A 26,903-nucleotide genomic window follows, 5' to 3' on the forward strand; every position below is an offset into this window, starting at 1 on the left:
TATTGTGAATAAAGATGCTATGAACATCTATGTACCAGTTTTTGGGTTAAACAGAAATCTTCATTTCTCTGGGATAAATGCTCAGAGATACAACTCATAGGTAGTTGAATGTCTGGGTTTATTTTAAATTTTTAAGTAATCTCTACACCCAACGTGGGCTTGAACCCACAACCCTGAGATCAAGAATCGCATGCTCCACTGACTGAGACAGCCAGGCACCCCTAGTTTTTTTTTTTTTAGACATGTATTTATTTTTTATTAAGTAAACTCTACCCCCAACAATGGGGCTCAAACTCAGGACTCCTGAGATCAAGAGTTGCTTGCTCTGCTGCCTGCCAGCCAGGCATCCCTAAATTGTTTGCAGAGTGGCCATATCATTTTACATTCCCACCAGCAATGTAGGAGTGATCTAGTTTCTCCATATCCTTGTCAGCATTTGATATTGTCGCTTTTTTATTTTAGCTATTCTAATGGGTGTGTAGTGTGCTATCATGGATGTTTTAAGTTGCATTTTCCTAACAGCTAGTGATGTTGAATACCTTTTTAAGTGCTTATTTTCCATTTACATGTCCTTTGTGATGAATCTCTGGTCCCAACTTTTGCCCATTTTCTAACTGGACTGACTTTTTTTCTTTTTTTTAACTAATTGAGTTTTGAGAGTTTTTTAATTCTAGATACTAGTCTTTTGTTGGATATTTGGTTTATAAGTATTTTCTCCCCGTCTGTAGACTGCCTTTTTGTTCTCTTACCACGATCATTCACAGAGCAAAAATTTTAAAGAACTTACCAATTGTTCCTTTTATGGATTATGCTTTTAGTGACAAGCATGCCTACCACTAGATGAAGATTTTCTCCTTGTTCCCCATAAAAGTAAGTATCTGAATGTTTTACATTTAAAAGTATGATCTCTTTTGAGTTAGTTTTTGTGTAAGATGCATTTTTTTTTCTGTCTATGGATGTCCAATTGTTCCTAGAACACCATTTCTTGAAATGGCTATCTTCCTCTGTGAGTTGTTTCTGCACCTTTGTTAAATCAGTTGGGCATATCTGTGTGGGGTCTATTTATGGATCCTCTATTCTGTCCCACTGCCGTATGTATCTGTTCCTTTACTGGTATCACATAGTGTACATTAGGGCTTGAAATCAAAGAGTGATTCCCTTATTCTTTTTCAAAATTGTTTTAGCTACTCTAGGTCCTTTGCCTTTCTACCTATATTTTAAAATAATGTTGTCAAATATCTACAGAAAAATCTTACTGGAATTTTGATACGAACTGGGTTAAACCTCTATGTCAATTTGTGAAGGAGTGACATCTTTATTAGGTAGGATACTCCAAACAATGAACATAGTATGTCTCTCCATTTATTCAGATCTTCTTTAATTTCTTTCATCCGCATTTTGCAGTTTCGAGCACACATGTCCTGTCCTGTCCATGTTATTTTTAGATTTATACTAGGTATTTCATTTTCTTTTTGTGGGATTATAGACGGTATTGTATTTTAAATTTTGGTGTTCATTGCTATACACAGAAATACAATAGATCTTTTAAAGTAAACTCTATGTGCAACATGGGGCTCAAACTTATGACCCTGAAGTCAAGAGTCACAAGTTCTACTGACTGAGCCAGCCAGGTGCCCCAGAAATACAGTATGTTTTTATATATTTGTCTCGTATCTTGTAATTTTGCTGAACTCACTTACTAACTAGCTTTTGTGTGTGTATGTAAATTCCTTGGAATTTCCTAGAGACAATCCTGTCAGCCACAAATAAAAAGTTTTACTTCTTCTTCTCTGCCTTTATTTCCCTTTCCTGCTTTATTGCACTAGCTACGATTTCCACCAATATCTTGAATAATGATGAGCACAGACATCCTTGCCTTGTTCCTGATCTACGGAGTAAAACATTCAGCCTAATGTTAGCTGTGGGTTTTTGTAGATGCTTTTTAGTAAGCTGAGAAGTCTTCAATTCCTATTTGAGAAAGTATAGTATGTTGTAGTTCATTTTCATTCAAAGTTCAATGTATTTTTAAATTTCCTTTAAGACATCCCCTTGGCCCAGATTATTCAGAAGTGTGTGTTGTTCAGTTTCCAAATTTCTGGAGATTTTCTTTCCAGTTATCACTTATTGATAACCAGAGCTAACAGAATTGAAAGGAGAAATAGGCAAATTCATAATCATAATTGGAGGCTGTTATCGATTTCTAGTTTAATTCCACTGTCTAGTTTATTTCCAGTTGCTTTATTGGTTTTTGCTTCACATTATCTTGCAGCTGTATTCTTTGGTACATACACATTTAGGATCGCTAGGTCTTCCTGGCAGACTCTTCTTTTATTATTATATAACGTCCTACTCTGTCTCTGGCAATTTTCTTTGTTAAGTCTAAAGAGAGCCACATGTGCCTTCCTCTGATTAATGCTTGTATGATCTATCTTTTCCAATCATTTTATTTTCAACTTGCCTGAATCATTATATTTGAAGTGAGTTTCTTGTAGACATCCAGATAGTTGTTCTTTAATCCTCTTTGCCAATTTCTTTTGATTTGTGTATTTAGATCATGTACATTTCATATTATAATTATTGCTATGTGAGGGCTTAAGTCTTGTCATTTTGATTTTTTTGTTGCTGTTTTTGGTTTTCTTTTTTCTGCCTGAGGGTTAATTGAACCTTTTTAAAAATTCCATACTGATTTATCTATTTTTTAGTGTATCTCTTTGGAAATTTTTTAGTAGTTACTCCAGGAATTGCACTTACATGTATAAACTTTATATAGACTTTACATATCTACACGTATATATCTACACTTTATGTATCTACACATAACTTATCACAGTCTACTAGTGTCATTTGAGTGTCATAGGAACCTTACCTCCCCTGATGTCCCCTTTCTCTGCCATGGTTTATGATATTTCTTATATATATATACCATTATCCATACTTTTGGTTACTGGTATTCCTTCAAAGATTCCTTCTTTTATCATTTCATTTGTTAGATAACTTCCATTAGCCACTGTTTTTGTAGCAGATCTTGTATTAGTAAATTCTTAGTTTTCTTTCATCTGATGTTTTCATTTTTCTTCATTCTTCAAAGGTATTGTTGCTAGTTCTAGAATCCTGAACCCTGTTCTCTTTCAGCTCTTGAAATTGCTGTGTATTTCTGACTTCCATGGTTTCTAATGAGAAATCTGCCGGCATTGAATTAGTAAGGTGTTTCTCACTGCTCTCATAATTTTTGTCTTTAGCTTTCAGAGATTTGACTATGGAAGAAGTTTGGCTTGGTGTGAATTTGTTTGGGTTTATCCTGTTTGGAGTTGGCTCGGCCTCTTGAATCTGTAGGTTTGTATCTTCTGCCACATTTGAAAAGTTTTCAGTTGTTATTTCTTTGAGTACTTTTTCAGGACCATCTTTCTTCTCTCCTTCTAGGAATCTAGTAACACAATGTTAGAATTTGGGTTATGGCTCCACAGGTCCCTGAATCACTGCTCATTTTTGTTTTCCAGTCCATTTTCTCTCTGTACTTTAGACTGAGTGGTTTCTATTAGTCTATCATCCAATTCACTATTTCTTTCCTTTGTCCCCTTCATTCTGCTGTTGATCTCATCCACTGAACCTTTGTCAATTATTATATTTTTCAGTTCTAAAATTTCTATCTGGTCCTTCTTTTTACCTGTTATTTCTTTTTTTAAATGTTTATTATTATTATTATTATTATTATTGTTATTATATTATTATTATTTGACAGGGAGAGAGAGAGAGAGAGAGAAGGAAAGGGAGGCACAGAGAGAGAGGGAGACAGAGAATTCCAAGTAGGCTTTGTGCTGTCAGTGCAGAGCCCTATGCAGGGCTCAAGCTCACAACTGTGAGATCAAGACCTGAGCCGAAATCAAGAGTCAGACGCTTAACTGACTGAGCCCCCCAGGTACCCCTTACTTCTATTTCTTTTTTTTTTTTTTTAATTTTTTTTTCAACGTTTATTTATTTTTGGGACAGAGAGAGACAGAGCATGAGTGGGGGAGGGACAGAGAGAGAGGGAGACACAGAATCGGAAACAGGCTCCAGGCTCTGAGCCATCAACCCAGAGCCCGACGCGGGGCTCGAACTCCCGGACCGCGAGATCGTGACCTGGCTGAAGCCGGACGCTTAACCGACTGCGCCACCCAGGCGCCCCTCCTTACTTCTATTTCTATTGACGAGACTATTTTTCACTTGTTTCAGGCATGCTCCCGTTTGTTAAGGCATTTTTATGATGGCTGCCTAAAAAAATCTTTGTCAGATGGTTCCAACGTGTCTGTCATCTTACTATTAGTATCTATTGATTTTTTTTCCCTCATTCAGTTTGAGATCTTCCTGGTTCTGGATATGAAGAGTTATTTTCTAATGAAATATGGACATTTGGGGTTCTACATTATGAGACTCTGGATCTTATTTAAACCTATACTTTTGGGGTGCGTGGGTGGCTCAGTTGGTTGCGTGTCTGACTTCGGCTCAGGTCACGATCTCGCAGTTAGTGAGTCTGAGCCTTGTGTCGGGCTCTGTGCTGACAGCTCAGAGCCTGGAACCTGCTCTGGATTCTGTATCTCCCTTTCTCTACCTGCTCATGCTCTGTCACTCTCTGTCTCAAAAATAAACATTGAAAAAAAATTTTTTTTAAACCTATACTTTTGCTGGCTTCCTCTGACCCCAATCCCACAAGACAATGGTGAGTGTGGGAGAACCTTATTACAGCAAGCTGATGGTAGAAGCAGCACCATCATTTTCTGTCATGTCTGGCTGTAGTAGAATGGTTATTTTCTTGCTAACGGGCTTTCCTGGACCTTTGACTAGAAGGTAGGCTTCTCTTTTTCCCCCTGCACCTGCTGGTCTTTCTGGATTGCCAGTTTTTCTAGCGCCTGATCTGAAGAAAACCAAGGGAAATCACTGCTGTGTCACTTTCCTCAGATCCCAAGGTCTCTAGATGGTGTTCTCTCCACCTTCAGGTCTTCTTATTGTTTTACATATAATGTTCAGAGTTTTAGCTTTAGTTGGCAGGTGGAAGAGGTGAGGAAGTCCATTCCTATTTGTTCTAGATGCAGAAGCCCTTTGGTTATTGCTTTCATGGTCAATAAGTTCCTAAGTCATGTAGAGATTCAGGTTTGATTTTGCTCTTTGTGGATCACAGAATGGTCCTCCACCTTCTCAAAATACTTTATCATGAAATAGTTTTAGCTATTAGGTAAAATCGCATGGATGATTATATTATGTAATGCTTGTCTATGATCTTTTAAAATGGGATTTAAAAAGATTATTTCTTAATATCCTTGGCTTCTCAGAGACAAATTAATTTACATAATTAAGTTCTCTCATGAGTATGGGAAATTCCTGCCCAGATTTATTTATTTATGTATGTATGTATGTATGTATGTATGTATGTATGTATGTTTTTAATGTTTCTTTTTTGAGAGAGAGAGCACAAGTGGGGGAGGGGCAGAGACAGAGGGAGACACAGAATCTGAAACAGATTTACATAATTAAAGTTCTCTCATGAGTATGGGAAATTCCTGCCCAGATTGATTGATTGATTGATTGATTTATGTTTTTAATGTTTCTTTTTTGAGAGACAGAGCACAAGTGGGGGAGGGGCAGAGACAGAGGGAGACACAGAATCTGAAACAGATTAATTTACATAATTAAAGTTCTCTCATGAGTATGGGAAATTCCTGCCCAGATTGATTGATTGATTGATTTATTATTGTTTTTAATGTTTTTTTTTTTTTTGAGAGAGAGACAGAGCACAAGTGGGGGAGGGGCAGAGACAGAGAGGGAGACACAGAATCTGAAACAGGTTCCAAGCTCTGAGCTGTCAGCACAGAGCCTGATGCAAGGCTCTAACCCACAGACTGTGAGATCATGACCTGAGCCGAAGCTGGGACGCCTAACCGACTGAGCCACCCAGGGGCCAGAGCCCCAAGACAAAATGTATGTAATTATTATTAACCACATATACAGGATTTTTGTAATAAGTGCTGCCAAAACATTAATGGAATTTATTTAAGTGGTCAGCTGAATGTCAATAGTAATTTGCTGCTTACAAATAAAATACCTATGGTTTCTGGTTACGAATAAGTAAAATGAACAAAATCATCAGAAACAAAGCCAGAAATCTGGGAGTACTTTATAGTAGTAGATGCTCTGTCATCCGACTTCAGAGTAGTTTTATTAACTTAAGTATCTCTACACCCCATGTGGGACTCAAACTCACAACCCCGAGATCAAGAGCTGTATGCTCTTCTCACTGAGCCAGCCAGATGCCTCATAGTATGTTAGTTAGTTTGTTTGTTTAACTAAATGCAGACAGTTTTGGCTTTAGAGCTCTCAAAATAAATAAGAAAATCAATAACAATCAATAAGGATATGTTTCAGAGGTCTTGAAATCTCCACAACACATCGGCCCTTATGGTTTCAAATATAACACCTCTAGTAAAGGAGTACCTCTCTGAAACAGGTGCCTTTACATGTCTATTCTAAGTTGAACAAAGAGGCAGAACAAATTTCTGGATTTGCTGTGCAAAATGCAGTATTACTTTTGTACGTTATCAAACTGTAATTACTGGCAACTGGTAAAGCATTAATTGGTGGTTGTAGGAAATGTAGGAAATGCATTGAGGACAGTCATAGAGCACTTCTTCAAGTAGAGATAAAATCTTACCTAAGAAATAATTTTCCAGCAAAAATATCAATGCTGTTGAATAATTGTAGTCTATTTCTGGGTTCAAAAGTTAATTCAAAGAGCTCCAAGTACATTCTTAATAAATATTTACTAACTGTTTACTACATGAAAGGCATTGTGTTAGCTACTGTCTAGGACCTCATCTCTGTTATCCTTAGAAAAAGGAGATTTTTAAATCATCTAGTTTCTAGAGTCCCTTTTTGCAGCTGCTGCTAAGATTCTTACCCAGAAGGTGGCATTACTCTAGGCAAATTACTTATTTTCTTAGCCTCTTCCCTGCTTTTTTTTTTTTTTTAAGATATTGTTTTTAAGCAATCTCTACACCAAACGTGGGGCTCAACCTCACAACCCCAAGATCAAGAGTCACATGCTCCACTGACCGAGCTTGCCAGGTGCCCCAGCCTCTTTCCTGCCTGTTATAAAACAGAATGTGGCAATACTTTTACCTTAGAGAGAATTAACTGCCTGTTCATCTATGTATAGTATATAAATACCATACCCAAATACAAAAAGCATAAAAGAACATGATGTGTTCAGAAAACTTGTAGCAGTTCAGGCTGATCAATGAAAATCACGGAGACACTTTAAATTTTACTAAAGATGGCAGAATTCCCATGCTTTGTATGCTACATAGTAAGAATACTTTCCCTATTTAAGAAAAAGTAGATACAAATAGCTACGAATGTTTAGTGTCTTGATACCTTTCTAAATTTCATTAGTGTTATTTTTTCCCTCTCAGGATAAATATATACAAAGATGTGTTAAAGCATTTTGGCTTAGAGAGAAGGTTCAGAATATAATTTAGGAGTCTGATTTAAGACGAATGCTGTAAGACAAGGCATTTCAAACAGAAGGAATCTTCCTACTCTATGATAATAAAGACTAAAAAGGTTTAGAAGAGACATCAAAAAGTGAATATGAAAGCACACAATACATTCCAATTAAGTAAAAAAGATGATGAACATTTAAATGGGCCATTTATTTACCTCTTCTACATTGGAAGCAGTTTTAGCAGAAGTTTCCATGAAGATAAGTCCATGTTCTCGTGCAAAAGCTTCACCTTCTTCTTTTTTTACTTCTCTTCTAGATTCTAAATCACTAAATATAAGGAAATAAAAGGCCACATTATTAACCAACACAGTATAAACAGAGGCATCGGTGGAAAGTGCACCATGAGATTCAAAGTTGTGCTATTTTTTCAATTAATTTTTACCACATAACCATCAACTGCACTATTCTAGGTCTCATGAAGGTCAAAACAGTTATAGCACAGTGCTCAGTTTCAAAGAACAAACAATCCAACAGGAGAAAGATTCTGAGTCAGACTTCTACAACGTTAAAAGTAAGGGAAACCTACTTAGAGCGTCTACCCAACACTCTGCTTTTGAGTATAGTGGGTTCCCAAAGAAGGCAACAGTTTTATTCAAAATAAAAATTTGAATTACACTAGTCTCATCTTTCAGTCAGACTGAGTTTCTATGAATGTGATTAGAAAACAAATCGCATAGTTTTCAGAAGCTCTAGGAAACTGCTCAATAAAATCCAAAGCACTAAGGAAACATTAACTAGATTATTAATCTCACTTGGTTTAACTCCTAATAAAATCGTTAACAGAGATATAGAGAAAGAAACAAAGTCTAGGCCAGGAGTTTTGGGGGAAGCATGGGATTCATTTTTATCCTACAGGAACCGTTCTGGTAAGGTGGGGGGAGAGTAGCAGTCTTTTGAGTGTGTTTTACTGTAAGAAGTTCTAAGCTCTAGTATAAAATGTTTTCTTATTGCAAAAGATTTTAAGCACACAGAAAAGGACGAAGAACAGACTCCTCAGACTTCCACCTAGCCCTGACATATTAGTTTGACATTTGTATTAAATTTCTTTCCTGATGAGAAATAAAATCGAGTTACAGTTGGTTCACCTCCTGTGTGCCTGTCTGTTCCTGATCTCATTCTTTTCCCTCTTACATCTAAGGTAACCACCTGTCTGTATTTGGTGCTTTCACTCTCATGCGGCTCTTTTATATGTATACTTATGTTTACAGCCATACAATAAAGAGGGTTTTTTGCACATTAAAAAAAATTCAGGTATAACTATCATTCTACAACTTGTTAATTTTGGTCAACATGATGTTTTTCAATTATCAACACAATATATGTAGATCTAGTTTCTTAATGTTTTACTGCTGTATCATAGTCCACTGAATGAATGCAACATTATTTATTTTTTAAATATTTGTGTGTGTGTGTGTGTGTGTGTGAGAGAGAGAGAGAGAGAGAGAGAGGGAGAGAGAGAGGGAGAGAGAGAGGGAGAGAGAGAGGGAGAGAGAGAGGGAGAGAGAGAGAGAGGAGCGGGAGGGGCAGAGAGGTAGACACAGAATACGAAGCAGGCTCCAGGCTCTGAGCTGTCAGCACAGAGCCCGACATGGGGCTCGAACTCACAAACGGTGAGATCGTGACCTGAGCCGAAGTCGGACGCCGAACCAATTGAGCCACCCAGGCACCCCAACACAATTTGTTTTTTAATTTTCCATTTGACAAAGTAATTTCTAATTTTTCATTATTATAAACAATGCTGCGATAAAAAATTTTCACACATGTTGGTGTACATGTGCCAGAACTTTTCAAAGGTAGTGTTTTTCAAACTGGGCCATGACTCAGTGAAATAGTAAGGAATAAAAGAAAATATCAGAGTGCATCACCCACTGTCTCATGGAATTTGTTTTTACGTAAGTACACACATACTAGGGCGTGATATAAAATGCATTTATTTTAAATCAAATCAAAAAGCTCAAAAGCCATTGTACTTGAATATATACTTAGTATAAAGTTGCTTCCCAAAACAGTTGTGTAATTTATACTCTCAGCAGCAGTGTTTGAAAGTTCCCATCATATCACAATCCTCATCAACACGTGATAAATTCACACCCCTTTAGATCTGGCACTCCGAAGAACGTGACCAGTATCGCACATCTATGTTAATTTTCCTTTAGTTCAGCATTAGTTTTATAAATGCCTAGTATCATTATTAAATTAGAAATACAGAAACATCCGGGGCGCCTGGGTGGCACAGTCGGTTAAGCGTCCGACTTCAGCCAGGTCACGATCTCGAGGTCCGTGAGTTCGAGCCCCACGTCGGGCTCTGGGCTGATGGCTCAGAGCCTGGAGCCTGTTTCCGAATCTGTGTCTCCCTCTCTCTCTGCCCCTCCCCCGTTCATGCTCTGTCTCTCTCTGTCCCAAAAATAAATAAACGTTGAAAAAAAAAATTAAAAAAAAAGAAATACAGAAACATCCAAGAAAAGGAAATCATTTCATTTGACAAATATTTACTGAATGTCTTTTATAAGCCAGGAATTTTACTAAGCGCGCTTGGGATGTACTAATGAACAAGTCAGACAAAAAAGGGCGCATTCTGGGTAGAGGACGGACTAGACTACTGAATAAAGAATATAGTGTGACCGAGTGGTCAATGCAGAAGAGCAGAGTAAGCAGAGTGAGGAGAGCCAGGGAGAGGCGGAAGGTTACTCTAGAAAGTAGGGCAGTCATCCCCAAATCGACTTACTTCTAATTTCTTTCTTATTAGTCCTGGTTTTCTACTCCACAGTGACCTTTGTCACACATATGCATAACCATGCTCCAGCTGCAACTTCGCGCCCTACTTTCCTTCACCTGTCCCTGCTGCCTGTGTCACGACCTCTTTTCCATAAACACAATTTTTAGTGACGAATTAATAATATCCATCACAATTCACTAAACCATTTTTACTAATGGATGAGGAGAGTGACACGGAATGAACTTGGTACTGTGTGAAGTGTTTTACATGGATTATCTCATTTAATTCACTTGACAGATGAGGAAACAGAGGAACAAAGAGGTGAAATAAAGCATCCAAGTTCACATTCTAGGAAGAGCTGGTAGAGTGATTCCATCCAGACTACTATTATATAAGGATTACTATTCCTGATAAAAACTGACTGGAGAACTTTTTGTCAAATATGGAAAAATAGAAAGAAAAAAATTACCCATAATTTCACTTTCCACAGGTAATGAACATCTTGGTGAACATAATTCTAGATTACTCCTTTATTATTGTCTATTTCTTCCCATCGGAACATGCTCATACCCACTGTTGTATTTTGCCTTTTTCTTCATTTCCTGTATATTGTGGATCACTTTCCCATATAATTTTGCAGTCTTTCACAGCACTATTTTTACTGAGTGCACAGTAAAGAACGTTAGTATTTTATGCAGATTTACATTACACAAACTAGAGATGAAACAAAGATGTTTCCTCTATCTAATGTTAAAGTAATATCACTGTTTCACCTTTACAAAGTTCACCAGGAACTGGATACCTTTCAAGCTGGCTGACCAGAATAAGCTGTCAATTATGTTTACAAAGTTGTTACTCAGGACATCATCAGTCACCACTGTTTATGTAATTGAACCTTCTGAGTGATTCTGTAACTATCACAGTTGTTACACGTTTAAAGTAATTTACAATTCATAAAATGTCATCTAAGCATTCAGTGGTGCAAGTCTCAAAAAAATACTCCTGAAAATCTGAAATGTTAGAAAGTTTGATATAGAATATTACAAAGGGAACCACAAGGATATGTCATACTACTGTTCATTTAGATGCCATGCTATGAGATGTTAGTGGTAAGATGAGAACAAAAAAGGAAGGCAAACGAAGTTTACAAATATTATAGCACAGGCAACTATCCAACTATAATCTGAGGGCTTCCTGTGTGCCAAGCCCTTTCCTACATTTGGGAACAGACCACTCAGCAAAACAGACAAAAATCTAAAAACCCCTGGCCTCATGGAGCTTACATTCTAGTAGGAATAAAAAATGGGGGGAAAACACTAGCAACAGTGATGTGGAAACATGTTCCTGGAAATCAGCCTCCTCTTCTATCATTCTTAAGGGAATATTAGCTTTGAATTACACGAAATCTTCAAGAAAATACCTTTCCCCTCAAGTACCTTTATCCCATTTTAAGCATAAGCCATATTTAAATAATACCTTATTTTGGGATAAAATTACGGTTTTCCACTCCCGCTATCTCTGATTATGTCTGCATTTGCAAATGTTATCTTAGCAAAGAGGATTAAAGACATGTACGTTTGAGAGATTGTTAAAAATAAAAAAATAAATAAGTGGCAATTTAGGATGCATGATCTTTTGGGGCACCTGGCTGTATGAGTCAGTAGAGCATCTGACTCTTGATCTCAGGGTCATGCTTTCGAGCCCCACGTTGGGCATGAAGCCTACTTAAAAAAAAAAAAAAAAAAAGGAAACATAAAAGAAGGCACAACTTTCTTTTATCACACCCTTCTTTACTTGTTTCCTCAGTTTTCCAGGCATAAAAATCATATCGTTGTCTTTGACTTTCATTCCCAATAATCCCATTTAAATGGTTTCCATTACTTAACTATCCTTCCTTCCTAAGGCATTCATAACCCATACCCCCTTTTTGTTTAGGGCTTGTATTATAACCCTTGACTACCAAGAATTTTTCATCTTTGTAGGCTCTGCTTCCTATTTCTTGTGTAACCAGTTTAAAATGCCATAGTAAGAAAAATCTGTGTCATCTGTCACTCTGACTAGGCCACTGCCCTTCTCAAATCCCTTCACTGGCTCCCTACTGCTTAATTCATCTAATTCAAAAATTGCCTACTCCCTGTTCCCATGTCTACCCCAATTCACCTCATCTAATAATAATTACCTCATTTATCTCTGTTCATTCCTATTCACTCTTTGCATGTCATACATTCTTCGTTCCTTTCTCCTAGTTTCTTCCTTAAAATGTCTTTCCACAGCTACTATGCTTAAATTATAAGGGCCACCCATCTCTACTCATTAGAAACACCTCTTGTATATACTATGCTTTTCCTTTTCACTTAGACTATAAGCTCTTCATGGGCAGGAACAAAATTTAAGCCATCAGTAAGTGGCCACCCACCATGTTTGAGACACAAGGAAAACACTGGTGAGATTATAAGTATGAAAATTCTCTTTATTCTCCAAAATAATTCTCTTATTATTTCATACCTCACCACTGAATGGTAGTAAGAATACTTCCATACTACAAAGACTAAAGTTTCCCTACAAAAGCCTTAATCTTAAAAGGTTTAGTGAGATAATTTAAATGAAGAATAACCACGAAAGGCCTTGGGCAAAGGCCAAGATGATAGACACTTCTAGTCACAAAGAAGTAACAATTGGCCTTTTATAATTGAAATATCACTTAAGTAAATATTTTCTCTTGACAGCAAACCTTGATTTCTATTAAAATAACTTTTTCTAAAATGAAATCTATACAATACAATGCTATTTGCTATCTTACTGGTTTGTTTCTACAACTTTATTGTAGTATAAGTGACACAGAAGAAACCGCACATTTAGTATAAAATGGTGAGTTTGACAGGTTGACGTGTTTACCGTGAAGCCATTCACGTCTCCTCCTTTTCCTCACACCCCACTATAATCCATCCTTTCCTTCCACTTTACCCTAGGCAACTTATGATCTGCTTTCTGCATTTTCTAGTATTTTATATATGTCTTCACTACTATAATTTATATAATTACACATCTTCATTTTTGTCTGGGTTTTTTCACTCAGCATAATTATTATTATTTTTTAATGTTGATTTATTTTTGAGAGAGAGAGAGAGAAACAGTGTGAGCAGGGGAGGGACACAGAGAAAGAGGGAGAGACAGAATTTGAAGCAGCCTCCAGGCTCTGAGCTGTCAGCACAGAGACCAACACAGGGCTTGGACTCAGGAACCGCGAGATCATGACCTGAGCCCAAGTTGGATGCTTAACTGACTGAGCCCCCCAGGCACCCCTCAGCATAATTATTTTGAAATTCATCCACTTTGCTGCATATATCAATGGCTTTTTCTTCTTTATTGTTGAGTGGTATTCCATTGTAGGACTATATCACAATTTATCCATTCACTTATTATTGGAAATGTGGGTTGTTTCCACTTATGAGCTATTATAAACCAACCTGCTAGAGTATTTGTGTGTAATTCTTTGTGTGGCCCTACGAAAACATGTTTACATTGAATAAATACCTAGGAACGGAATGCCTAGGTGTTTTATCGTATGCATGTTTAATTTCTAGAGAAACTACCAAACTGTTTTGCAACTGGCTGTATCATTTTACATTCCCATCTGCAATATGAGAGTTTCAGTTCCTCTACATCCTTGCCAATACTTGCTACGTTAATCTTGTTAATTTTAGCCATTGTAATGAGCGTGAAATGACTGAGGTTTTCTTTAATGTTTATTTATTTTTGAGAAAGACTGAGAGACAGAGTGAGAGCAGGGGAGGGGCAGAGAGAGGGAGACACAGAATCTGAAGCAGGCCAAGGCTGTGAACTGTCAGCACAGGGCCCGATGTGGGGCTCAAACTCACAAACTGAGATCGTGACCTGAGCCGAAGTTGGACGCTTAACCGACTGAGCCACCCAGGCATCCCGTCTCCCAGATTTTTAAAAAATGCTTACTTATTTTGCACACAAGAGAGAATGCACATGCGTGAGCACCAGGGGGGGAGGGGCACAGAGAGGGAGAGAGAATCCCAAGCAGGATCTGCACTAACAGTGCAGAGCCCAGCATGGGGCTTGATCCCACCAACTGTGAGATCATGACCTGAGTCAAAATCAAGAGTCAGACTCAGCCACCCAGTTGCCCCCCACCTCCAGTTAATTTTTGTATATGGTGTGAGGTAAGCATCAAGGTCCCCCCCATCCCCCCGCGGCTATCCAATTATTTCAGCACCATTTGATGCTTTCCCCCACTGAACTTCTGGGCACTTTTGCAAAAAATTAATTGACCATATATGTATGAATCTACTTCTGGATTTCTCACTCTCTTCCACTGGTCTATGTCAACACCAGACTAAACTGACTGTAGTACTTTTATAATAAATCTTGAAATCAGTACAGTGCAACCAGTGAATCCCCCAACTCTGGCTATTCTACGATCTCTGCATTTTCATACACATTTTAAAATCAGCTTGCTAGTTTCCACCTTCTTAAAAAGCCTAAAGAATTTTGGTTGTGGGGCGTGGGGAGCACCTGGGTGGCTCGGTCGGGTAAGCGTCCAACTTTAGCTCAGGTCATGATCTCACAGTTTGTGAGTTCGAGCCCCATGTCAGGCTCTGCACTGACATCTCAGAGCCTGGAGCCTGCTTCGGATTCTGTATCTTCCTCTCTCTCTGCTCTTCCCCTGCTCACATGCCGTCTCTCTCTCAAAGATAAATAAAGATGAAGAATTTTGACTGGGAACACAATGAATCTTTAGATCAATTTGGGAAGACCTGCCATCTTAAAAATGAGTTTTCCAATCAATAAGTACAGTGTATCTCCCCATTTATTTAGGTTTTGTTTTTTTTGTTTGTTTTTGTGTTTGTTTTGATTAAAGGACTCTACATATAAGAAAGTAATCATCTAATATTGGAAATTTAGGAAGACCATGGCAACTAGCTTAGAGTTGGGGGGGATCAAGTAGATGTGACGAAAATACTTTCTTAAGAATTGTTTAGGGATTATTTTTTATTGAGATATAATTGATACATAATACTGTGTAAGTGTAACCTGTACAATGTGCTAGTTTGATACATTTATATGACACAGTATGATTACCACCAAGGTGTTAGCCAACACCTCCATAATCTTAATTATCATTCCATTTTGTAGTGAGAACACCTTTGTACATATTATGCTTTTCCTCTGCATACCGGGACTATAAGGTCCTCAGAGGCAACAACCAAATTTAAGCCATCAGTAAGTTGCCACCCACCAGGTTTCAGACACAAGGAAAAACACTGATAAGATAGAAGTCTGAAAATTTAGAATACTAGTTTTATTTATTGCCACTGTAATTTTCTACTAAAATTAGTGAAGCCTTTCCCACACTCTGTAAGTTTAGAGAAACTATGGCCAAAAAAGTTTTCCCGTGTACTATTATTTTAAATGTAGAACACAAAGACGTTCGCTGCAAATAATGCTCCCTAGAGATATAAAATGAAATGAGATTAAAAAAACAACATTAGGATAACATGAATATAAAGCCTTAGAGGTAAGTTTAAAAGTACTAATGTGATATCTACTAAAGAGTATTAGAAGTGTTTCAGGGCTTTCATGAAAATACACCTGAATAATGTATGTATTATAGGAACTTTTATTTTTTTTTTATTTTTATTTTTTTATAATTTTTTTTTTTTTCAACGTTTATTTATTTTTTGGACAGAGAGAGACAGAGCATGAACGGGGGAGGAGCAGAGAGAGAGGGAGTCACAGAATCGGAAACAGGCTCCAGGCTCTGAGCCATCAGCCCAGAGCCCGATGCGGGGCTCGAACTCACGGACCGCGAGATCTTGACCTGGCTGAAGTCGGACGCTTAACCGACTGCGCCACCCAGGCGCCCCATATAGGAACTTTTAATGCACATTAAGTCATAAAAAAAAGAAAAATATTTTTTCTTAACTCTGCACACATTGTTACTTCTACTGTGAAGTATTTAAAATAATTTGGATAACATTTAACAGTGATCTACAGTGTTTTATTTCAATTATGAATCAGAAGAACTTCCTTCAGATTATTCTTTAAAGTTTACCTTCCAACCAAAACTATTTCTAATAATAATAATAACAATAATCATAATGACAATGATGATGTCCCACAAATCGGATCATCTGTATTTTAAAACTGAAAGAATCACCTTAGGATTTTCAAAATTTTGCAATTTAAGACACCAATAACTTACATTTGGACAAACGTAGAAGATAAGCACTCTAACAGTTATCACACAAACTGCTATCCACAGTCTACATCGTTAATGCAAAAAAGCTTTAGATAATCTTTTTACCTTTTATTTCCAATAAGCATAATGACCATGTTGGAATTGGAATGCTGGCGGGCATCTTCTAACCAGGTTGTTAAGTGGTTGAATGTATCTCTCCTAAAAATAAGAGAAAATTTGACCGCTATTTTCTTTTTTTTTTTTTAATTTTTTTTTTTTCTTCAACGTTTTTATTTATTTTTGGGACAGAGAGAGACAGAGCATGAACGGGGGAGGGGCAGAGAGAGAGGGAGACACAGAATCGGAAACAGGCTCCAGGCTCCGAGCCATCAGCCCAGAGCCTGACGCGGGGCTCGAACTCACAGACCGCGAGATCGTGACCTGGCTGAAGCTGGACGCTTAACCGACTGCGCCACCCAGGTGCCCCTTGACTGCTATTTTCAAAGTGTTCTCCCTAGTAGTGTGCAATGAACAGCACACATTCCATTCAAGGTAACTACTTTTAGCCATATCCACTTACGTAATGAGAAACAAATCTCAAGTACGGTTATCTGGAAACGAAGTGTTACCCCACTTTAGAAAACTCCAATGTGTAAGTAATATTACCAAATTGATTAACTTAGGTGTTTATTTACATAAGAAAATAATTTAGTTGCAGATTTCTGTAGTAAATTTAAATTCAAGACACCTCAGTTTTAAGGTCAAAGGCAAAGCCATACTCTGATAACCGGCAAGTGTATTTACTTAGAGGAAGTCTCTGCACTGACCAAATGGATGGACACATCCCACGTTCTCACCTTGTAATATCATACACTAGCAAAGCGCCTGCCGCACCTCTGTAATATGACCGTGTGATGGAACGAAAGGACTCCTGCCCTGCCTGTGAGGAAAGAAAAGGTTGAGAGTTTTCTTTAATAAACTGTCCTCTACGTTTTCTTTTCATTCATATACAGAATATGGGCAGGTAGGGAATGAGCGTGCAAAGGGAAAGAAAATCTAACTTCACCAGTCTTAGGAAAAAGTCACAAAATACTACCACGACTGCTCAAGTCAACCAGACGCACATGCCCCCCCCCCCCCACCCCCCCACAGCCGCCCCCAACAAGACCTCTAAACCTTTTTTGGCAATCCCTGACAACCCAATTTACTGAATGGCTTCACAATACATGAATCATTATTAGAACACAGAATGGACTCCTAGCAACTAAGCTCTGAAGACAAATTTGAAAGGAAGCAAATAACCCAGAGCCTCACATTTGAATTCAATAACCCACTCCCTGGGGCAGCTGTTGACACTAGAATAAATAAAGTCCATTGTAAATAAATGATGAATGACATCTTTACGCCCACCATCTGCTGGTGTAAAGGTTGTTGGAAGGCCAAGGATGCAGATTTTATCAGTTATATCATAAACTGCAGTGAGCTTTCAACAGTCATCAGATGGAATTCTTTGAGCAATCATTTTATTATGAAAAACAGAAAATGGTTCTGAATTTAATTTATATAATTTTTTTCTCCACACTTAATCAATTTCCTCTGTATTTGATATATAATGCTTGTCAAAAAGCAACAGGATGTAAAAGTCTTCTTTTATCCACTTGTGAAAACAGACTTCAGAGATTATGCAAAATTAGCTAATTTCTCTCTTTTCCGGGTGGCACTAAGGCTGGTGAGGGATATACGGATTGCCTCAGGGTTTAAAAGTGAGACAGGTCTTATCAAAAATACCCACATTTTTAATCACTATTCTACCTTTAAGAAAAGATACGTGTGTAAAGTAAGCAAACACAAAGCCAGTTTTCACAATGTTTATATTCAAAATCTACTAACCTGAAAAATATTCATGTTTGTATTCTGAGTTCTTACCTTCCAATCTAACTACTCAATCCTTCCAACCCTCAGAATTCACACAGCTCAAGTTCTGCCTTGTTCTAACACTCAACACCGTCATTCCTTGTCTTCTTGGCCCTCCCACTATACTCGTCTCCTCCGGTGCTCCCCCGGAGACGGTGCTCCCCCGGAGACGGTGCTCCCCCGGAGACGGTGCACCCAGCGTCTAGAACCGGGTCTGGCACACAGGCATGCGGAGAAAGCCTCTCAAATGAAAGAATGAATCCTAACGTCTTAATCAAGTACACAAAATGGTCATTACTCCATTCCACCTAAAGAAGAGGACACTGGTAAACCCTAACATGCTAACATTCAGTAAAAATAACTTCCCCTATGTGAAAACTAAAAATGAGACCTTCTCTTGGTAACTTGCAAACAATTCTGGCACTTTTAGAATAATGTCTTATGCTAAACTGAATACGGAGAACATAAAAGAACTGTACAAATAGCCAACTCAGTTCATATAGTTTGAGGTTAAAACATTAGATGATACTAGCTGGAAGCATGAAATTCATTAAAATTGTTTTTATGTAATTTATTGAGATGTATCTTTCCAAAGAAGTCCTTTCAAATCCAAGTTCAAAATGTAAGCATTGTGGGAATTTTTTTCAACTGCTTATTAGTGTGGGAAAACTAAGGACTACATTTAAAAAAATTTTTTTTTTTTTCAACGTTTATTTATTTTTGGGACAGAGACAGAGCATGAACGGGGGAGGGGCAGAGAGAGAGGGAGACACAGAATCGGAAACAGGCCCCAGGCTCCAAGCCATCAGCCCAGAGCCCGACGCGGGGCTCGAACTCACGGACCGCGAGATCGTGACCTGGCTGAAGTTGGACGCTTAACCGACTGCGCCACCCAGGCGCCCCAGGACTACATTTTTAAGAGAGTCATTCACTATGAATTATATATACCAACACAGGAGTCTTGGTAAATAATAAAAAAAAAAGATTTTTAGTAAAAGGGAAAACAGATTTTTAAAAAGAAGAAAAACAAATCTATACACCGTTTCCATTCTTCCCGTATTGTTTTACCAAAAACAAATGTTCCAGTATGGAATTTTGTACACGATGCATCATTTTATACTGAATCCATTCAATCTGGTTTTGCCTACCGTTACAAATTAAACAGAAACTCGAGCAAATAAAAAGCCAAACATCCCCAGTGAGGACTATGAACATAACTATACATCTTAGAATCTAGATTACTTTATAATAAGCAAAGATCAGGATTCAGAATAGTTCTGAATTCTTGAGACCTGACTGGTAAGAAAGACATCCTACACACTGGTCTAGTGTGTTAATGGCACTGATGGCCTTGAAATAAATCTTGCCCAATAAAGTTTTTTTTTTTTTACTATGGCGTCCTTAACTATTCACAAAATGTTGTAACATTTAACAACTACCTGCATAAAGCTAGCCCAATGGTTAATTACCTTGAACATATTAAGGCAAAGTAATCTAGTTTTTAAAAAATACATTAAGAGGGGCACCTGGGTGGCTCAGCTGGGTAAGCATCTGACTCTTGATTTCGGCTCGGGTCATGATGTCATGGTTCGTGGGTTTGAGCCCCATATCGGGTCCTGCACCGACAGCGTGGAGCCTCCTTGGGATTTTCTCACTCCCTCTCTCTCTGCCCCTCCCCTGCTCACGTGTTCTCTCTCTCTCTCTCTCTCTCAGTAAATAAACATTAAAAAAATAAAAATAAATAATTAATATAACCTGACCAAATGATGATCAACCTATAATGTTTCACACAAAAATGAATGTCAACTTAGGAAATATAGATGTTATTTTGATCCTCTTCAATATAAGGTGTTGGCCTCAAGAAATTTTAGAAGCTTGAAACTGAACAGCATTTAGCATTATTTGTAGAGGGACTCCTAATAGTAGCTGAAGGTTTTAAAAAAACAAAAAGCATTTAATGAAACTGGAAACTGGACGATTGGCTAAGTGAACAGCACCAAAAAAACCTGGTTAGAGCAGCCATAAGTTTATCAGCTCCCAATATAGCTGTTTGAGTTCTGTAAAAAATCAGCAAGATGCCCAGATATGCAAAAAAGAACCGAGCAAGCCAGCCTTGCCAGATAATGGGAGGTGCTCATTTTCAGTGATGCTTAGTACGAAACAGTCATAGGGCGTCTGTGAAAAAGAATCTTTACAGACCTTTGTTTTCCATGTGAGGATTGCTAAATCAAATAAACTTGATTCTTTAGCCCATTCATTCATTCATGTGTTAATTTTAAGTGCAGTCTCCCCACAGTGTGGGGCACAAACTCATGACCCCAAGATCAAGAGTTGCATGTTCTACCAACTGAACCAGTCAGGTGCCCATAGCCCATACCTTTAAAACTGACTTCGGTTGGCAGATAAATATCCCCCAAATTGGCTTCTCCATGTGCCTGTCTGTCGCTAACAATTTTTGTGGTAACCAGGCCGGGAACTTAACTCCTCCTCCTCTCTTGTTACCTCTAGAACATACAACTTTACACACATCAAGCTATCGCTCAAAAATTCCTAACCACCCTGAATTTAAGTCTTGATCTCTTGGGAATCTAATCTGTTTCTCTAGAATTGTATCTTCTTATTCGATAAAAGTCTTGTTCATACAGCCAACTTTTTTTCCTACGGATAGTCTGCCTATCTTCTGAACATTCCTGCCTTTGTGCCTAACTCTGCCTGAAGAACTGCTTTCCTCCACCTCCCCAATTTCCATTTCCTCTGAGGACCAGTTCAAGCCCCCTGATTCTCTCACAAAGCTAGGAAGCTAGTCTACCACAGCCCGTAGTTATCTAGTTCTCCTCACACACCCAAGAGCACGTCCATGTGATCATTTGGTTCTGGTATTATTGATTATATAAAAGGTACACACTGTTCAAATGCTGGTCTTGTTTCCTCTTTAGTTCTCCTTGAGGGATAGCCTAACTCAGAACACTGAAGTATATATGGCAGGCTCTCAAATTATGTTACCTTGATTGATCCCAAAGGGCTGATAAAGTTAGAAAAATAAGATTTGTGACAATCAGTATTCTAGTAATACCTCTGTTCCCTGTTAGTCATTTGTCTAACAATCCCAGCTATATAGAACCCAGCCAAGCACCAAAAAAGAAGAAAAAAAGGATTTCTAAGTAGCCAAGTTAAGTTGTCCAGGCCCAAGAATGAAATCTCAGGCACGTGACTAACAGACTCAACCTAAAAATGTAGACCTGTGATCAAGGAACTGCTCTCATTAAGGAAAAAGATTTTGAAATCTACATGCATGACCAGACTTCTGTTTTGGATGACAATAATATCAGTAAAAATCAAAGTGATTTTTAGGATGCCTCAGTCACCACAGCAAGGACACAGAAAAAGTCAACCTGCACTATTTAAAGCTTTTTAAGGGAGTTTCCTACACAAACCAAAGTAGATCATCTTGAGAAGAGAAACATGGTTGTGAATATCTATGTTAAATTCTTTTAAAAAATTAAGAATATTTACTTAAAAAAAGAGAGAGGATTTCAGACTCTTTTAACACCACCACTTAAGAGAAACTGGAGACCGCAGATGGGAGGTAAACAGGAGAGTAGAATGAATGTCTAAGGTATTTTCCTGCCCCTGTAGTTGTTCAAGAGAAGGCTGATGACAACTGCTGAAGGGGGCAAAAGCCTCCCCACTCCCGGGGTGGGTGGGATGGGAGCAGAGAGGAGGGGCAGAGGCAGAACTGTGTCCCAGTGCTTGGTTCTAGGCCCTCTGCCTGGTCAGCCATCCTTACCACCGCACTGAGCTATAAAAAACGCCCATTGTTTTTGGTAAGAAGTTGAGTTATAAATGGACACATTTTACAAAGGACCAAAAAATGCCTGTGAGGTGCTAAAAAGGTACTTTTTAGCATGCAGGCACACGACTTCGCACATTTACCAATAATACTAGTTCCAATGTATTGTTTGATGTATAAAATATCTGTAAACTTAAAGTATTTTGAGGGACGCTGAGAAGAAACCTAGACTTAAAACATTTACGCTACAAATTTGGGGGGAGAGAATTTTTTTGGATATACCGGAAAAGGTAAATGAATCAAGAAGATGTGGTATACATATACAATGGGATACTACTTAGTGATCAAAAAGAATGAAATCTTGCCATCTGCAAGATTTAGATTCCATCCAACATGGACAGAACTAGAGTGTATTATGCTAAGTGAAATAAGTCAGAGAAAAACAGATACCATATAATTGCACTCACATGTGGAATTTAAGAAACAAAACAGATGACCATATGAGAAGGGAAGGAAAAATAAGATAAAAACAGAGAAGGAAGCAAACCATAAGAGACTCTTAAATACAAAGAACAAACTGAGGGTTGCTGGAGGGGAGGTGGGGAGGGAGATGGGTTAAATGGGTGATGGGCATTGAGGGCACTTGTTGGGATGAGCACTGGGTGTTACATGGAAGTGATGAATCATTAAATTTTACTCCTGAACCAATACTACACTGCAGGTTAATTAACTTGAATTTAAGATAAATACATTTAATTAAAAAAAACACTACTTTGATACATTTTCCACCTATCAGACTGCAAAAAAGAACACCCAATATTCTGGCGGCTCACTGTTGACAAGGCTGTGGGAAAACAGCACTTGCTGTATCAGTGGACGTGCAAAGTGGAAGAATCATGGGTTAATCTCCAGCAAGACCGCCTATGCATTTATTTTGTGCCTAAACAATCCCACTTATAGGAACCTACCCCAAAGACATACTGGGTGAAATGCAAGTTAGAGGAAACAAAACAACTTCAGAAGGTCAATGGGGCTGGGGTGGGGACTGGTTTTAGATTAAAAGAGTCACGATAATCAAATGCAAGGGAGATCTTGATTGAACCATGGAAATTTTTAAGTGAAAGTACATTTTTTTTTTTTAATGTTTATTCATTTTTGAGAGACAGAGAGAGACAGAGCATGAGCGGGGAAGGGGCAGAGAGAGAGGGAGACGCAGAATCTGAAGCAGACTCCAGGCTCCGAGCTGTCAGCACAGAGCCCGACGCGGGGCTGGAACTCACGAACTGCGAGATCATGACCTGAGCCGAAGTCGGGCGCTGAACCGACTGAGCCACCCAGGTGCCCCTAAGTGAAAGTACATTTGGAGAACAACAGGAAATTTGAACACTGGGAACAGGAGACTGGTATAGAAGGCAATTTTAGTGTCTTCGTTAAATATCTGTGATGGGATAATGGTACTGAGTTTAGGGGGGAGCATACCCTTAGAGGATGTGTGCCGAGGTATGAAGGACGACGTCTGCAACTCTGAAATAGTTCAGAAGGGAACACGGTAAAAGGGACAAGGATGGAGGCCAGACTGCTATGAATGCACACGGTTTCAGGTTCTGCACTGTGGAAACATCTGACGTTTCGTAATTCAAAAAAATAAGAAATGAGAAATCCCTAAAACTTGAAAACAAACAAACAAATGAACCTAACTGTATCAAGTTGGTGGCACAATCGATTCAGATGAGAACTGTTCCAGGTTAGGTTAAAATAGTACTTTCATTTGATGCCTCCAGGGGTACATGTATGCTAAGGGAAAAAGAAATGCAATAAAATCTTAAACTACAAAAGAAAAGAAAAGAAATGAAAAGAAAAGAAATGAAAAGGAAAGAAAGAAAGAAAGAAAGAAAGAAAGAAAGAAAGAAAGAAAGAAAGAAAGAAAGAAAGAAAAATGTGACAAAAAACATAAAGAAGAGTAAGAACACAAAACAAAGTGGGTAAAAGCTGGATGAGGGTGTGAGAGCGAGAGTGGACTTCTTACCTCCTCCTTCTATCAGTCATGGAATAAGAACTGGCTACAATTTGTTTTCTTCTTTGATTTACCCTGACAGAGACTAAGAATATCACACAGTCGACTTCTGATAAAAGAAAAAAAAAAATTTGCACAGGCCCAAGGAAAGTGCTTTAAGGGAGGGACTGTTACACTGTTACCACTGCTACCAGCAAGCCCTCCGGGGACTATCTGCTGGCAACTATACTTACTATTTTCAAAAAGGCAAAAAAAAAAAAAAAAAAAAAAAAAAAAAGCAAAGACGGTGGATGTGGAAATTCTGGGAGAAAACTCCTTATTTTGTGTGAATGGAAATGGATATACAGTGGATGACAAACATCCTAAGATACTGAGTCACTGGGGAAAAAAAAATCACTTCTTTAAGGCTGATGAAACAAATAATAATATTTGGCATATTTTTCCCTGAAGGCTCTAGGATGGTTTTGTAAATGTTCTGAGCCAGGAATAGACACGATCCTTGCTACTAAAAATGTAGTTTTCTATCCAAATGTATAAGCACGCTGCAAAACATTAACGATACGGAAACCATGTTCCATTCAGATATAAAACTAAGCGTGGAAAGAACCATAATGTGTGTAACAGAGCATCTATTAAAACAGTTTTGGAAGTTAGGTACGAAAGTAAGATGAAAACCTCTAAGGCAGAGATTCAAGAAGCAACTTTCAATAGTAGTAAGTTAACAAGAACTACCTTATGACCGAGCAATTGTACTACTAGGTATCTATCCAAAGGATACAAAAATGCTGTTTCGAAGGGGCACGTGCACCCCAATGTTTATAGCAGCACTATCGACAATAGCCAAAGTATGGAAAGAGCCCAAATGTCCATCGATGAATGGGTAAAGAAGATGTGGTGTGTGTGTGTGTGTGTGTGTGTGTGTGTGTGTGTGTGTGTATGCACACACACACACATACACACACATGCATAAAATGGAATATTACTCACTGATCAAAAAGAATGAAATCTTGCCATTTGCAAAAATGTGGATGGAACTAGAGTGTATTATGCTAAGCGAAAAAGTCAGAGAAAGACAAGCATCATATGACTTCACTCCTATGTGGAATTTAAGAAACAAAACATGAACATAAGGGAAGGGAAGCAAAAATAATACAAAAATAGAGCAGGAGACAAACCATAAATACTCTTAAATACAGAGAACAAACTGAGGGTTGCTGGCAGGGTGTTGGGTGGGGGGATGGGGTAAATAGGCAACGGGCATTAAGGAGGGCACTTGTAGGGATGAGCATTGGGTGTTACATAAGTGATGAATCATTAAATTCTGTTCCTGGAATCATTATTACACTATATGTTAACTAACTTGGATTTAAATATATACATAACAAAAGTAGTAAGTTTTCTGAACACTCTTTAAAATCTGAGACAGGCTACTGGTGCCTAGCACCTGCCATGCGGGAGGCCTGGAATTCTTTCCTGGGAGTCATGATGTCTTCAATGGTACCAGTCTCTCCGTTTTAGATAGAGGAAAGAAGACTATCACTCTGCCTTTCTAGAGGAAGTATGAACAAGGTGTTGTTGTTTTTCTAATTCTCTTTCATGCTGTCCAAAATAAGCAATTATGACAGCAATTATTAAATAACCACAAGAACCTGGAGCTCAATACATAACACAACAGATTTCTTCTGACAGATCACTGAAATGTAAAATAATCAACTCATAAGCAAGGGGGGGAAAGACAGGACTAGTTAACCTACAACAGAAACAACTGGGGAATGAATGACTTGTTCAAGGTTCAAAAACTGGAGGGCAGGGAATTATTTAAGAGAACACCTCAAGGACAGAAGGACAACCGGATAAATGAGAATAAACCACAACAAGGTGCTTTGTGTCTATAATGTCACATAATTTTCACTATGAAATTAACCTTCCCTATGAACTATGTATGTTAGCAATAACGTCTCTTGAATGCATCCAATGATCCTACAGACTGTTTAGAATGAGATTCTTTACTTACTCATTCAATAAAATTTACCAAACATCAGTCAGTACACTATGAATGCAAGATACAAAGTTGAGTAGGATACAGAGGGTCCTTTCCCTCATGATTATTATGAGGCTGGTGAACAAACAACTATGATAACAACAGGAGCAGAGCTGTAACAGAAATATACATAAATTATGGGGAGAATCAGCTATCTCATGGGTGTCACAGAGGCTCCAGAATTGACATCTGAGCTGGTCTTAAATGGAAAACAGGGGGAACGTACTTCAAGCACAGCAAGTATTCATGCAAAGTGCAAGGTATGAAAGGCATACTTATTACAGAAGAGCAAGTGGTTTGGTTCACACAACCCTACACGGCAGGATGTGTCCTGCACGAGTTTATTAGCTAAGAAAGCAAGCTAGCTTACATAAAACCACCCACTTCTGAAAAAGAAGAATAAACTCTTTTAACACAGGAGAGAATACTTCCTTTCGGCTGGAGAGCATTAATTTTAAATCTCTAGGAAGGAAGGGACTTTGCATATTTCATTTTTCTCTTTTCCAAGCAGTTCTGAAATCATGTCACCCGAGAGAATATAAATCAAAAAAGTTATGAGACACTACAGGCTCGGGGTGGGGGAGGGGAATGCTAAGAAACAGTAAAAGCATAAATCTTCACTTAAAAAGAAGAGATAAGAAACCACAAGAACCTGGAGTTCAATATATAACTCTGGAACAGAGCAA

At 38.2% G+C, this 26,903-nt stretch overlaps 1 protein-coding gene across 2 annotated transcripts in view; it reads right to left on the minus strand.

The window, feature by feature from the left end:
* The window catches only part of RAB2A (RAB2A, member RAS oncogene family), an 87,753-nt gene that overhangs the window by 16,312 nt on the left and 44,538 nt on the right, over positions 1-26,903 (minus strand). For both annotated transcript variants that reach the window (XM_086695205.1, XM_086695206.1), the window contains exons 4-6: positions 17,316-17,398; positions 16,585-16,677; positions 7,690-7,801 (exon numbers count right to left, since the gene is read on the minus strand). In XM_086695205.1, the coding sequence (XP_086551331.1) occupies positions 7,690-7,801; positions 16,585-16,677; positions 17,316-17,398 (288 nt within the window). The remainder of the gene's footprint in view (positions 1-7,689; positions 7,802-16,584; positions 16,678-17,315; positions 17,399-26,903) is intronic.

This window comes from Puma concolor, chromosome F2 (genome assembly GCF_028749965.1).
Source record: "Puma concolor isolate L17-30 chromosome F2, mPumCon1.1.hap2, whole genome shotgun sequence".
In the NCBI taxonomy this organism is placed as follows: domain Eukaryota; kingdom Metazoa; phylum Chordata; class Mammalia; order Carnivora; family Felidae; genus Puma; species Puma concolor.